The sequence below is a fragment of the Aedes aegypti genome, chromosome 1, assembly GCF_002204515.2.
Source record: "Aedes aegypti strain LVP_AGWG chromosome 1, AaegL5.0 Primary Assembly, whole genome shotgun sequence".
In the NCBI taxonomy this organism is placed as follows: domain Eukaryota; kingdom Metazoa; phylum Arthropoda; class Insecta; order Diptera; family Culicidae; genus Aedes; species Aedes aegypti.
Window position 1 is genome coordinate 202,503,770 of NC_035107.1, and position 16,260 is coordinate 202,520,029.

Consider the following 16,260-nt stretch of genomic DNA (forward strand, 5'->3'; position numbering starts at 1 on the left):
ATGATGATAGCAACTCTACCACATGCTCCATTTGAATAAACGACAAAGTTTGGAGATTTTGATGAGTTGAGATCCAGGTTCAAATAGGTTTCAGTAATAACTGTAATATGTACGTCATTAGCTGTTGAAGCATAAATTTAACTACTCACCTTCTTTACCATGAAAAGAACAAACTTTCCCATTTAAAATATGTTTGATGATAGCTGTATTGAGAATTGGTCATTATGGCCACACATAATTCCACCCATCGCCACAATGCATTCGCTAGAAACTTTCTTCAGCAATCCTTCTTTGCAGCTTTCTTCTGTTCCCATGATCGTACATCGAGACCCGTCATCGCCACCCAAGTTTCTCACCATGCACCATGCATAGCATACATATCCATTGCCCTACCGTTCGACATAGTCGAGTCGCTTTGCACTCAGCCGCACTCGAACCGAAGGCTTAACCTGAAAAGTGTAGAAGTCGAACTCCTTCTTGTTCCGCTTGCTCGTTCCCAGCACCCCGAAGCATTGGAGGCCGAAAGAAAAACTTCTCCACGAAGAGCGTAAACAACAACAACACCCAAAACACGATTGCCAACTCGGGTAGCAGCTTTTCCTCGGAGGAATTTAAGCTTTCTAGCTTAAGCGTGGTCGGTTCGAACGAGTGAGTGTGTGTATGCGCGCGCTAGCTTATTCCACTGCGAGTGAGTGAGTTATGCACGCGAGGAGAAAAGAGCACTGCCCGCGCCAACTTGGATCGCGGTGGGATTTTCATCTGTTGTGTTTTGGTACACTCTTTCGGTCGGTGAGTGGCCGATTCGATTGACGACGACGGCACGCGGTTTCTTGAGGGACCTGTTGGCAGCCAGAAAGCAGAATCACCAATCAGATTAGATCGTACCCGCGTCGAGGAAAGAAAGTCTTTTCACCGTTCTCCTCCTCCCATAGAAGTCCCGAGCACGAGTACGACTTCGACGGGCCTTCTTTCTTTGGTGGACCTCTTGGCGTCCCAGTAACCATCTCACAACTCGTCACTATCTCGCCAGACCCGTGTGAGTTCACGCGCATGTAACGCGTGCTCCGGTGTGGATTCGGAAACCAAGACTCGCGTGTGTGTGTACGGTAGATTCTCGGGCTTAACCCTCCCAGTGTGCAAACGGATAACCAAAAATTCTAGGTGAACTCTTGACATTGCAACTTGTTCTTTGTCTCAGCAGGTCAACGGATTGGTTCAACGCCTACTCAAATGAAAAGTACAAATGTGAAGAACAGAAGTTCGGTGAAATTTAAGATTACAGAACAGAGTGTGTTGGAGATTTGGATTTAAGTTTGAAAAACGGTGGATTTTGAGAGAAGAATAAAGTGTGATCGTAGTACAATGTATTTTGCAACGAAAATGGGCTTTATAAATCTAGTGTTGCCAACAGTTGGCTTAGTGGGTCTTTAAGGTGCGAAGCATCCAAACGCAACAAACAGTGCTCATCCAGTTCAAGATATAGCATCCCAGTTAGAATCTCCAACTATAAAGCCCGCACAAGATAAGCGCAAGCAGGAAAAGAGACCAGTCTCGCGTGGAGGCCTAACAGATCTAAAACAGTTATAAACGAATTCTTGTTTTCTGTGTCACTTCTTCATCTGTGCGTTCGTGTGTTCTGCGCGGACAGAGCGCGCGATCTTCCTTTACCAATCATCGTCTTCATCCGCAGAAGAAGCAGAAACGGCAAAGTAAGCCAAGATTGTTGGTCTCCATAGTGAAGTGAACCTAGAAGAGTGAAGCGAAGCGAAAAGAGACGGTGGAGAAAAAAAAAAACCGTAAGCTCAAGAGCGAAACGCAGCCAACCAGTGGAAGAGATATAATAAAATCGAGAAAAATTAGGACACTGTCGTGTGTTGTTTTACCCCTTCTGGGCTACGGGATTGTACGTGTAGAGAGTGTTGAGCAACGAATTGTGCGAAGGTTTTCCGAGTGACGCGCGTAGCGGAAGAGCTAGAAACTAAACTTTTCGAAGGGAAAACCCTATCCCGGGGGAAGTTTTTTTCCGATTTGGAGCGCAAGTGTGTTGTGCGCACAATAATGACCCAACCGATGAAAACGAGTGGCAATACTATGGTAAATAGTATTGGAAATAGCATCGGGAACAGTATCGGAAACAGTATCGTCGGTGGTGGACACATCGGAAACAGTCTAGTGCAGGTGGCAACCAATTTGACCAACGGCAGCAACATCAACAGCAACGGCAACGGAATGTTGGTCACCAGCAACGGCCCCAGTGGCAACAACATAAGCAACACACCGAACCAGCAACCGCCCGGTACCCCAACCAGCAACAACTGCCAGTCGATCAGATACTGCTGTAAGTACTCTTTTAAGTAATCTATTATTTCTCATTTCCTAACGATCAAGATTCCATCATTGTAATCATTGTTATCATCGAAACTTCAGAATAAGTTTTCTGTCCAAACTTAAATTCATTCGATGGTATGTTAAACACTTCTTAATTTTCTTAATTATGAACAGAAAAATTGCATTCAAAGATTCTTAAATAATGATGGATTCTGTCCCTTTAAGCTGTAAAAATTTCAATAACAAGTAACTTTATTCACAAGTAGGGGAAAAGTACCAACAACCCACAAGAATTCTGTGCCAATTTTCGAATTTTCATACAAAGTAGGCCAAAATCGTATGGATGGGTCAAAAATTGGTACTTTTCCCCTAATGGAATACCTCAATGTCACCGAAAAGCTATCTGGGCATGATTTTTTCACTGTAGAATCTTTAAAATTTGTGATGATTGGACTTATACACTATATCATACAGTCAAACATCCATAAGTCGATATCTCAAAGGACCATCGACTCATGGAAAAATCGAGTACTGGAACAGAAATGCTTAGGAAAGTTGTTGAAGGACCATCATAGTAACCATGGAATTTTGTTTTCAGTATGGCTCTATGAGTCGATTTTGAGTCAAGGAATATCGACTCATGGAGGTTTGACTGTAGTTGTAAAATCACAAAACCACTCGCATTTGATATATTTTTCAGATAAAAACTTCTAACTCGTTGATCATACCCTTCGAATTGATAAATATCATTCTCACAGTTGATTTTGGCCATCCAAACTAAGAATTTCAGCGAGCATATCTAACACTCAATTTTTTTGTTTCTACTTTTTTCAAATTGCAACTGACTAATCTTTATGCTAATGAACAAATAAAATTCCAAAAAAATGTAATTTAAGTGAGAAAATTTGAAAAAAAAAACTCCAACAGCACCTTACAAAACAAAAGATTGATACCGTTATTTTTATAACAAGCAATTGTTTTGGAAGCTTTGAATTCCCATATACAAGGTAGGTTGATTTCACCTGCTTATAAGAGAAAGAATACGCTTTCAATTAACTTAACCTAACTGAACTTCAATATATAACATTTATAGTATCAATAGAAGATTGTAACGATTCTAGCCTAAATTTATTATTATTTTATTTGACATTTGTTCCAATGTTTCAACAATATTCTATGTAACTCATTGGTACTATACCAGGGAGGAAGCTTTAAAATAAGTTTCAAAATTTTATTTTGAATTCTCTGCAGAGCTTTCTTCCTGGTATTACAACAGCTAGTCCATATTGGTACAGCATTCAACATGGCTGGCCTGAAAATTTGTTTGAATATCAAAAGCTTGTTCTTAAGACAAAGTTTCGATTTTCTATTAATAAAGTGATAAAGACGTTTAACATATTTGTTACATTTGGCTTCAATGACTTCAATGTGATTTTTGAAAGTTAAATTTGTTAAATTGTCTAGCATGAGCTGTAGATATTTAACTTCATCTGACCAATTTATTGGAACCCCTCTCATAACGACAACATGTCTACTTGAAGGTTTCAAATAAAGAGCATTTGGTTTATGTGGGAATATTATTAGTTGAGTTTTGGAAGCATTAGGAGAAATCTCCCATTTTTTGCAAGTATGAAGAAAAAATATCCAATCTATTTTGCAATCGACTACAGATGACACGCAGACTTCGTCCTTTGGCGGAGAGCCTGTGTCATCCGCAAACAAGGATTTTTGACATCCATGAGATAACTCAGGTTAGTCAGATGTAAAAATATTGTATAATATTGGTTCCAAAATGCTGCCTTGAGGAACACCAGCTCTTACAGGAAGTTTTTCAGACCTGGAGTTCTGATAACTAATCTAAAGTGTACCATTTGATAGCTAACTTTGACTTATTCTAGCAATGTGTGTTGGATTTTTTTTCATGCCAAACACTGTCGAATGCTTTTTCTAGAAGAGCAAGACCAGTAGAATAGCTTTAAGATTTGTTGGAACGAATCAAATTTGTTACACGTAAAATTTGATGAATGTCCATGGCAAAATTCGAACTGTTCATTGGAAAAAAATGAATTTTCTCAAATGTGGACATCATTCTGTTCAAAATGACCTTTTCAAAAAGTTTACGGAAAGCAAACTGATTGGGCGATAGCTGGAAGCTTCAGCAGGATTTTTGTCCGGTTTAAAATTTGGTACAACCTTGGCATTTTTCCATTTGTCAGGAAAATATGCCATCTGAAAACATTTGTTGAGTATATCAACCAAGAATGATAAGCTGCTCCCTGGAAGTTTTTTTTATGAGGGTGTAGTAAATTCTATCATCGCCAGGGGCTTTCATATTTTTGAATTTTTATGCTTGTTCTCACTTTTTCCTAATAAATCCAGGAATTTTCTTAAACATTACCTTGATTGAGAATGTTTTCGATATCCTGAGTAATTTGATTTTTAGTTGAGTCCCAAATGAAAATTATGCGCGCTTTCAAACTGCATAGCAAATTTTTGAACTGTTTAGAAAATAGTTAGTAACAATATGTTTTCCTCTTTCAATGCCGGTATTGGCTTCTGAGGTTTTCTTTTTCGAAATTTTAGATAATTTCCAAAAGGGCTTAGAGCCAGGGTCCAATTGAGAAATCTTATTTTCAAAATTTTTGTTTCTTAATTGTGCAGATCGTTTCTTGATTTCTTTCTGCAAATCCTGCCATATAATTTTCATAGCAGGATCGCAAGTGCGTTGAAATTGACTTCTCCTCACGTTTTTAAGGCGGATCAAGAGTTTAAGATCATCGCCTATGATCACGGATTCAAATTTCAAGAGCATTGTCAATATCAAGTTTTGTTTGTAAAGAAATGTTAACATCAAGATTAGAGTCAATATATGTTTCTTATATATTCCAGTCGGTTCAAAAATAATTGAAAGTGGAGCTGATAGGATTGAGATTCACTTCATGGGGTATTTGAAATGTAACAGGGACATGATCAGAATCAAAATCAGCATGAGTAACTAATTGGCTACAAAGATGACTAGAGTCGATTAAGGTGATTATAAAACGAAGCCAAACTTTCAATTTTCATGTGCACAAGACTGAAGAATCCAGGTTTCAAATAAGTTTCAGCTATAACTGCTATATGTTTGTTAAATTAAACTTTTCCATTCAAAGAACGAGCATTCCAATTCAAAATATTTAAAACATTATTTGGATCCATTGGAGAAACGTAATCCTATAACAAATTTATAAATAAATCTATATACATTTTGATTATTGAACAAAATTGACTTTCCCTGCTTTGAAATTGAATTGGAATTCAATAATTAAAAAAAAAAATCCAAATGCAGAACATAAATTTCAATTTTTTTGAAATTTTTCCTTGGGGATAATAAACTTTCAAAATTTCTCGAAATATTTGAATGCAATAACATTAACCAATAATCAATTCCCATTTTATTAGTTGTAAAATTTAAGCTGCGATCTCTAGTTGAATGGGTTTTCGATCTGTTAAAATTTAATAGGCGACAACATAAAAGTTGTACTCCTTATAATCACCCTGAAGAAGGACCAAACCAATGGTCGATACGTCTAATATTGTGAAGTAAAGTGAAGTTTTCACGTTCAGCTCAACCAGTATGGTGCAATGTACAATTTAAGTATTCAAATTTTCAAAAATCAATAATATTTGTAGAAGATGTAGAACTTTTCATAGATATTTATTTCGAGAGATAAACTTTTTTTTAATCAGATTTTGGCCGCGCTTTCAAAACGTGAGACTGATTTATTAGTTACTTGTATGTAGCCTTGCGAAACAGATGAAATAAACAGTTCGAATTTTTCGAACCAGTTTTTTCTTTCAAAATTTGAATCAATGTTCAAGAAAATCCATCATTGCATTACACTTGCTACATGGATTACGATGAGAGATTTTTATGAGAATTTATTCAAATTTGAACAAAAAAAACTGGTTTTTCGTTTTTGATGATTTTATCATCAATGATGGATTCTTGAGCCTTAAAGCATCTAAAATTGGTTTTCAAAATCGTTGTTTTTGTATGAAATATAGCAATAGTGTTCCTGGTATTCGCCATGAAGGTGTACCAATTATGGACTATCGATTATTAGCACGAAATGAACTCGAATGCAAAGCAGTGCGATTGATAATGCATCGCTGATAAGTACTGAAGCGATTACACATAAAATTTCTCAGAAATGTTGTGTTAAATTGATATGAGGTCAAATAATTGCAATGCATTGACGGAAGCTACTAAATTATCAAGTCGATATGTGATGAAAATAAAAAAAAAGATACAAAACAATATTATTGACCCCGACCAGTGGATTACAGCAAAATTGTAGCACAATTATATCAAGGTTTGTTAAAAATATCAAATTTTGTTTCATTTTTGAGAGAAGCACTTTGACATAATTGGAACAAAATCAATTATAATAACTATAGCAGCTTCAAATTTGTTGCAATTCAAAACATAATTATAACACGATTTGTTATAAAATATTCGAGAGCAATTGCTTATAACACATTTTGTTACACAGTAATACCTCGATATAACGTAACTCGATTTCTATTTTCGTTACGTTATATCGAGGTTAACTTTTTTATCTAAATTTCGTTCAACATATATTGTTTGATGGAAAATTGGGTCTTAAATATTTATTATTGACCTTACAGGCATTTTCAATCTTTCTTACATATTCTTTTTTTCGACATTTTTAAAACAATTCCTTTTGTAATTTCTTGACAGAATTTTAGAATGGATGTCGCAAGAATTCTTGATAAACATGTTTTTTTTTGCTGAATTCACGAAGAAATCACTAGAAAACTCCATTAAATACAATCCAATTGTGGGCTTCGTGGCCGTGCGGTTAGCGGCGTCAGTCGCTTAGGCGTATTGTATCACGAGGTGGGGGATTCCCGCTCCAACCGATGGAAACTTTTCGTCAAACGAAAAACTCATCACTGGGCTACTGTGTGTTTCGTGTTGTCCGTTGCCTAATGTTAGTGATCGTTCAGTCTGTGCAGCCTTTGGCTGAATACGGTGTAAATTGTCTTTTTAAAACAAAAACTATCCCTGAGAGATTTTCTTTGGAAAATTTTCTGAGCGGATACGTGGTGCGATTGCTCATTTTTGGTTGAGTCCCTGAATTTATTTTTATAATGAAAATAATCCAAAGAAAAATCTATAGACGATAACTTTAAGAATTACTTGAAAAATCCAATAGAAAAAGAACCATATAGGACTTTCTTTCCAAATTCCTGATAAAATCAATGAATAATATCGTTCCACAAGGATTCTTGAAGAAAAAAAAGTAGTTGCTTCTTGCATAAATATTTGGAGAAAGTTCTGCGGAAATTCATAATAAAATTGCTGTAGAAAAATTCTGAGAATATTGTTTTTCAGGTTTTTGGACAAATACCTGTACGATTTTTTTGAATTATTTGTAGAGCATTCCAAGATTTATAACTGGATTGTTCTTTCAAAGAGCCACTTAAAGAATTTATGAAAAATTGCTTGAATAATTTATGAATCTTTAGACTGCAGATTTTAAGATATCGTAGGCGGAATGGTTTGAAGAATTCATAGTTCAATCCACTTTATATCCTGTAGAAATTACTTGGTGAAATTTTTGATCAAAGGCACAGTATAATTCATAAATATTTAAAAAAAACTATCATAGCAATTCAAAATCGTTGAATTTATAATTCCTGGAATCCGGGATTTCTCGTAAACAGCTCTTGGACATCTTGGTGGAACTTAATGAGAACTTTCGGATGAAATTCCTCAAGGAATTCTTAGAAGGGAAATCCGTTAAGTCAATACTGATCAAATGATCCTGGAAACCCTTGAAAGGAATCTCTGAAATCGCTTAAAACATCTGGCATCATTTCTGAAAAAAGTCTCAGATTTTTTTGAACATGAATATCAGGTGGGTTAAGTAGTGGAATTTCTGGGAGATGTTTGTCGGAATTATTTTAAGAATATGTTTCAAGTTTTATACATGAATATCAGCAGAGTTTGAGAAGAGTCCTTAGAGAAATTATTGGAGGAATCTCTGGAGGAATCCTCTGAATGATTGTAGTTGAAATCCGTGGAGAAATTCCAGGAACAACATCATTTTTTGGAGAAATCATTTGAAGAATATCTGTAAGAATTCATAAAGCAGAAGCTAAATATTTCCTTAAGCATGTTTAAAAAAAGATCAAATGTACGTTAAATGAATCGGCGATGTCAGCGGGGCCCATCGACACACAAGTTAATTTGAGTTGATTCTCGTATTACATCCAATTATGGATTCAATTCCAAATGTGCTCCACAAGGCATAGGGCCTGTAAACATCTAGTATGTACAATCTCATGTTTTGAAAAAAATAAACTGAAGTTCCATTGGGAATCGTCACTTTCTACATGATTCATTTTAGAGCTTGGCAGTTACAAAGTCAGAAATCTTTTTAACGAAGCACTTATATGTAACTTAAAAAAAATAAGTGTACAATATTAAACTAACTGATGCTCTCAACTTTCGAAAGGCTATTAGCAATTTAAAGTGAATTAAATTGTCATATTTCGACTTCAAGCAGAATTGTTGGAAACCTTTTACTAAATTAGAGATATTCGCCGTTATGCATCGCCATTGCCACTACTGCTAGTGATAATTGGGTGATCTTGATGAATTGCTTCCCAGATCCTGAAATGTAACTTTGATCAGAATCTAGAAGTAACTGGTTCCTTGTAAAATTGTAATCTGTATAAAAGCATTGATACAAATAATAATTGCCAAAATTAAGCAACCACAAACTTTACGGTTTGCAAAACCTTTTAAAGACTTCTATGTAGTAAGATTTTTTGTCTATTTCTAACAATGTTTTTGATGGATTGCCGCTTACTGCTTACCTTTTACAAATTCAAGGATTAAAATTAAAAAATATATATTGAAAAATGAACAAATCAAAAGTTCAGAATCTATAAGATTGAGTAAAATATACATGGTATATTTTTTTATAATCTTTCACTATATTACCGTTCTATCCAATTCCAACATTGGTTCATATGTTCTAAGTTAATAGCCATTTATTCATGATTTCTGTATTGTTTTGTTTTTTTTTTCTATCTTTACTAACGAGATTTTCAGCCCTAGGCTAGTTCATCTCGGGACCAACGGCTTTACTTCCCTTCCGAAAGAAGTCGTCACAATAACAATTTACGTCATAAGTGACCATCTCGAGGACCTATCCCAATTCGATCCCAGTTCTTTGGCGTGAGAGGCGTGTGTTCAAACCACTACACCAGGTCCGTCCCCCAGCAGTATTGTTGTGTGATGCATACGTTATAAAACGGTCTATGCGGCCTGGAAGGTCGAAGATTAAGAACATATAAATAAATCATTCAAAGATCTCAAGCGTCTGACCTCAGTCTTGACGTGATTTCTTATGAACAGTCACTGAATTCTTGACAGTTATGATATAAGTTTTGATAATCCATCGAAAATATCCTCAGAATCCTGTTTGAGCCTTTACTTATTCAAAAAATCCAGTTGGCACTATTTTAAGAATCTCATTTGGAATCCATCAAAAAATTTCCAAACAATTTCAAAAGGATCTCACAATAATTCCTACTAGTTTATATTTTTTCAGGAAGAGCATAGATAGCTTCACCGTAGTGTTTTGGGTTTGATAGAACTGTAATTCTTTGTTGCACAATCAATCGAGTTTGGCAAAACTAAGGTCATTTTGACAGATCATCCACAGGCAGGACGAAGATACCAAATAATGTCATCTTCCTCTCTTTTGTCAGTTTGCAAACAGTCAAAATGGCTTGAGTATTGTCAAACTGAGTTAAGTTATATTTTATATGCAATAAAGATTTGGATACGGTGAGTGTCAAATGATTCGGGGTGTTGACTTGTAGCCGTAGCAGTAAACGCGCAGCTATTTAGCAGCTGAGGGTCGTGGGTTCGAATCCCACTGGTCGAGGATCTCTTCGGGTTGGAAATTTTCTCGACTCCCAGGGCCCAGAGTATATTCGTACCTGCCATACGATATACACATGCAAAACAGTCAATTGGCAAAGAAAGCTCTCAATTAATAACTATGGAAATGCTCATAAGAACACTAAGCTGAGCAGCAGGCTCTGTCCCGATTAGGACGAAACGCCAGAAAGAAGAAGAAGAAGAAGATTGTCAAATGAGTTCTATTCAATGATTCGTTTTGACTCATCTCTTCGGTCGTTCGTTGCTATAAACATCCCTAAATTTTTAGACTGAGTTATACCATATGTGAATCGACATAAGGCCATCACAAAGACTCATTCTATAATCCCACTCTCAATTCGTTTGATAACAACAAGATCCCCCTTTTGATAGTCGGAGGATCGTTCACCCATCCATCCCAACGTAGGGCGTTCCTTCGCTCGCCGCCGTGATGCAACGTAAGTATCATTCCACTAAAAATCACCATCGCCTTCGCAGCCAGCTGAGAAAACTGCGATTCGACAGAACTCCCAGAACCCACACCGTAACAAAGTAGGCTACGGCTAACTCAGGGAGCCGTGTGTTCTGCGCCCTGTTCATTCACTCTCCCGATGTGGGGGGACTTATCTGTGTTCCTTATCAGTTGAGCGGCCGTTGATATTGTTCCCTCACCCTGTCGTCCTCCGCCGCATTCTCCGCTCTCAACATCCACCGGATGCCCCATATTGCTTCATCCCCCTCGTGGCTTCTCCTACTCAATCAATGCGAGGCAAGGTGTTTTTGATTTCATATTTGGCTAGAATAAACTTGTAGTCATGTGGTCCCGTCCGAGTCGCGTCAAGCTTGTACCACAGACAAACGGCCGTAACGATTTCCTTAAAAATCCATCGCCGACTTCACACAATCCTCATGAATATTGCACGAAATACGATTAGGTACACGGAGAAAATGAAGTACTCAAAAGTGAGTTCATCCCACTGAATTCCGGGGGTTCGTGCGTTAACCTCATTTTGAGTTGATAGGGTAGGAGTTGTTTTCATTTGCAGCCAAGTGAAAAAATACCTACTGGCTAAGTTCTTTTCGCTCAATCGGCAGATCAAATAACTCAACTTCCAGTACTGTGCCACATACTCAAATTTGAGGTAACGCACTAAGGTTAGGTTTTTGAGTTGTTTTGCTCTTCGCTCTCTGACAACAACAGAAGGAGCAAATGAAATAGGGAGAGAAAAATAATTCAAAATAAGTTTAAAAATACTCAAATGTGGGTTTACCGTTTTCACCGTGTAGGAGGTACTAGTGTTAAACGTCAAACACAAAAGAAAGCGATGCACGCCCTCTGGTTGTGAGATATGGAACCTAAGAAATTTGAAATGATCGTTTAAAGCGTTCTCGATGAGAATTTCAAGTATTCCGTCCGTTTGTCTGTGCCTCCACACATCACCATCGGCCCAGGGAATCGCAGTCGATGCCCATGGCTTGATAAGTGAAATAGCTCACGATGCCATTCTCCGCCCCCCCCCCCCCCTCCTTACTCCTTTCCCAGGGGATGAGAGGGTGGCGAAACACAGTCATCGTCGCTGGGCCTGGAGATTAGATTTCCAAGACAGAGTCTCGGAGTATAGTCGGCAGTAGCAGAAGCAGCAGCAGAACACTTGTTCCCTGTCAGCAACTGTGAACAACAACGCGGCGCGGACACCACGTATTTCTACGTGGACATATTTACACTCTTGTAAACAACCGTGTTCTTTCGGGAGGTCGTATACACTTCGTCTGGCTTATCAGTTGAGGGGAGACGGGTTGGTAGAACTGACGGGCGACGGAGGAACTTCTATGCAGTTTGGCAACCTGACGGAATTGGATCAACTCTCGATAAATTATTGCTTTTTTTGTTGGGAAGAGCATTGGAAAATATGTTGAAAACTGAACTCAACTCAATTTTGACGAAAATGCAGATGGGACTGACTTGCGTTTCATGGCAGTTCAGTTCACATAAAGTTCATTCAAGTTGCTCAAATAGAATGATGTTTACCGTAAAATAGGGAAAAAAATCAGCTCGACCTTTTTTCTGAACTTTCTAGTTGTTGATAAATGCATGAGTTCCTTTTTTGAGAATCAAGTTCTGTTAGTATTCGTTGATTTCTTATTCAGTGATGTAGTATCATTGCAACTCAAAACCTACTAGAAATGAACTTTTGAGTTCATCGCTTAAGTAAAAGCCGATGTTCTGGTTGCTTGGGACGTTGTAATAAATATTTGAATTTCGATTCTAACTTCAAACGAAACTAAATAATATCTCAAAATGTACCGCAATTGTGACTCAAAAGTCAAAACAAAACCTGTAAGTGTAACCAAAGAAGGGTATCTTTCACAAATCCACCACGATGGGTGGAATTTCTACAAATTCTTTCCACTTGAAAGCTAAAGCAGCACTTCTTGCGAGTCATCGCCATCAAGCAGTAAGCAGCGCGCGGCCAGGGGAGAAAACAGAAAATTTCTCCACCAGCTTTCTTTCTTGAATAGTTTTTTTTTATTGCACAGTTGCTGTATGTTTTCAACTCGTATGTCCCTACCGAACGTCACTCACTCACACTCGCAGCGCGCACATCTTCCACATGCGCGTAAGCACTAAGCACTTTCCAGTTGTCACTCACTGTCTTCTTTACTAAGCACCTCGCGCTCATCCGTCCGCGTAGCTTTAGAGACTCAGAGATATCGTTCGTTCTCTGCTGAGTTCCCCATCGGGTACTCAGAGCAAGCGAACGAGCCAATGGAAGAAATCGCAGCAATCGCCGAGCGATATCTAGCGAGGAAAGCACTCTCAAGTTTTGAACGCTTTGAGTCCCCGTCTCTTGCTACCGCGACCCCAACCGCGCACTCAGCCTAGATCTTCTGCGCAACAAAAGAAGAAAGAAGTTCCTCCCTACCACCAATCGAATCGGTGCTCGGCGACGAACCTGATGCGAGGAGAAATCGACTTCACGGAATGGTTTCCCCTTGCGGCTCACCTGCCCTCCTGGCCCTGACCACCCGTAAAGGGATGATGATGGTTCCCTCGATGAAAAAGGTTGATAACTTCACAACCACTACTGTTAGTCAGCTTAGGTTAGTACTCTAAGCGGTGCCAGTGGTGAAAACTGCGCGCATCAACCAATCAAAGAGGTTAGTTGCCTTTTCCAGTTGGGTTCTCTCAGCTGGTTTGGAAACTCGACGGTAGATACTTTGTTGAGTCACCCAACTCTCCGGGGAAGTTGCTGGAGATGGACTACCCACGTTCGCTCGCCATCGAGATCAAAGTAACTGAATACGGGTCAAATCCGGGTTAACTTCTTGCTTTCTTTCCGGAGTGAAGTTAAAAGATTCTTTTTGCAATTTCTCATCGTAATAGGCTGGTTTTCATCACGCCAATCTGCCATGAAACGGCCTACTTTCCTGCACTGAAGTATGCAGTGCGGGAATAGTCATTACCTAACTGAAACCAGTGCTGTAATGATTCATTACGCAACGCTTTCTCATTACGCAACTGTTTTGAGTTCCGTAAGTGGTCTTCGTGCTGTAAAAATCATCATTCTGCAACTTGTTCCGTAAACTACTATTACGGGAACAGATTTGGGTTACTCGACGTTGCTCTGACAGAGTTTTTCAATCGTAATTTCTTTTCACTTGTCATAGCACCATTGACCATAACAAAGTTAAATCATTTGCTTTTCTCGTTAAATGTTTGCGTTTCACAAGATCTCTGGCAGTTCATTAAATAGATCCTTAGTTCATAACTGGAAAGGTTCTTGATTGATTCTCTTGATATTCTCTAATTAGAAATCTTCCTAGACCCTCAACTACACTCTTTGAGGAAGGATTGAAGGAAGATTACAGATTGTTTATAAAATAGGTTTATACCCAGGGATCAATTACGGAAAAACATTTTTGAAAATATGTTGGAATAGACAAAGCGATCTGTCGGAAATCGCCTTGTAATTTTGTTCAAGTTACATCTTCAGGAATCTTTTAAAAGAGATTCTTGGTAAGTTTCAAGCCAATCTCACAAAACATTGCACACTGGTCCAGGGACATAATTTAGCCAGACAAAACCTCTAGCGCTTTCGGAGTGCTTTTTTCAGGTTGATGTCTTTCGAGACTTATCTTGGATTTATTTGTTCTTTAATTTGATGATATATTATTTAAAAAAATTGCCGCATAGGTGCGATGCAAACTTTTTTTTTCGCGTCCTAAAGCTTTCGCGTCTTCGGTAAAGTTTTAGATGGTGTAAAAATACGACAAGTTGTCGAAAACATCAATGTTCTAGTACTTCAAATAACATTATGGTAAGAATTGTGAAATTTACTAAAATTTTAGGTTTTTTTGTACTACACCCAATTTTGTTTTTAAAGATTTTTTTTACACGGCCATGCATAAAGGTGTCTTGTACAACTTGTCGTATTTTTATACGATCTGAAACTTTGCCGAAGACGCGGTTTAAAAAAGGTTTACATCGCAGCGCCACTTATGCGGTGAAATTTCCAACTAACTTTTATCATCAAATTAAAGAAAAAAAATCCGGGGCAAGTCTCCGAAGACAACAACCTGAAAGAATGCACTCCTAAAGCGCTTGAGGTTTTGTCTGGCTAAATTCTGGCCCAGTGTGCATTGGGAGATTTCAACATAAGTCAGAAACTTATAAATGGTCATATCTAAAAATCAGTCAGGTTTGCTTATTAATTCTGGACAAAGATTTCAAAAAATCTAAGAAAATCCTCAACAGAAAACCACCGTTGTTTTAGAGAGAATATGCCAAGAAATCCGACACACATTTTTTTTAGAATGCAACAAGGATCATAGTAAAAACTTGACAGGTACCTCGGACTATCTATCACTGATCACGTTGAGAATTTGAAAGTTTCTTATAGATTTGATTGTTTTTGATTATTATTGGCCGGTTGTAATCGTTTTTGGATCTTTTTGTCTATCGTCAGGCCGTTTAAGATCATGTATAGATTGTTTTGAATAGTTTTTGATTGTTTTTCGATGTTTCCGACCGTACTGACCGACTGGAATCGTTTATAAAGAGTTTTGTTTATCTTTCGATCGCTTCTTGAAAGTTTTTGAACGTTCCCAATAGTTTTGCATCGCCAGCATCAATGATTTTCGATTGTTTTTCGTTGTTTTTGATCGTTTTTTAATTGTTACTTATCGTGTTAGAACAGCTTTTGTTTGATTTTGACCACCATTTGATAATTTTAAGATGTGCTTTTGTTCGTTTTTTTACCATATTTATGTTTTCGATAGTTATTTAGTGATTTGGATTATATTTTATAGTGTTTGGATGTTTACAATCGTATTTGAACAGTTTTCCATAGAATTTTACTGGTTTTGCTCGTTTTTAATTGTTTCGGTTTTTTTTTTATTTTTAATTAATTTTATTCGTTTTGGAAGGCTTTTCCATCGATTTTGATCGTTATCGACCATTTTTATATGTTTCTGAAAGTTTGTGGCCATTCCTGATTGTTTCGATTGTTTTTTATTATGATCGATCGATTTCAATTTTTTTGACAATCAGCAGGATGCTTATAATCATTTATCAGTTATGTTGGGTAGTTTTTAGATGTTTTGACCGTCGCTTTATGGGTCTTTACAGTTCTCTTGGTGAGTCGTTATTGGTCCTATTTTGGATAGTTTTCGACCATTTTGGATCGTTTTTGATCAGGGTGAATTTTCGTATCAATGATGCAAAATCTAAGATTTTTCGTACGTAAGGAGAATGTTTTTTTTGCTTCCTCACGTGAACATCTTTTTTCGCTCACACTTATTTTCCCTGGAGCGGCGATGGAGGATAACCGAAAATCATTCCACTCTGGGGATAATTTATTTTTCACTCCATCATATTTTCGCTCACCAACTGCTCCCGAGAATTATCACTATGTGGATAAACAAAAACTAGTGCCGGCGACGGGATTCGAACCTAGAACATTGCT

At 37.5% G+C, this 16,260-nt stretch overlaps 1 protein-coding gene across 5 annotated transcripts in view; it reads left to right on the plus strand.

Moving 5' to 3' along the window:
- Positions 1-16,260, plus strand: part of LOC5564080 (probable serine/threonine-protein kinase cdc7) — a 200,950-nt gene that overhangs the window by 64,033 nt on the left and 120,657 nt on the right. For 3 of the 5 annotated variants that reach the window (XM_021857265.1, XM_021857266.1, XM_021857268.1), the window contains one exon: positions 1,202-2,338. In XM_021857265.1, coding sequence (XP_021712957.1) covers positions 2,059-2,338 — 280 coding nt within the window. In that variant the 5' untranslated portion in view covers positions 1,202-2,058. Of the gene's footprint in view, positions 1-1,198; positions 2,339-16,260 lie in introns of all 5 variants that reach the window. The other 2 variants (XM_021857264.1, XM_021857267.1) reach the window with 1 other exon arrangement.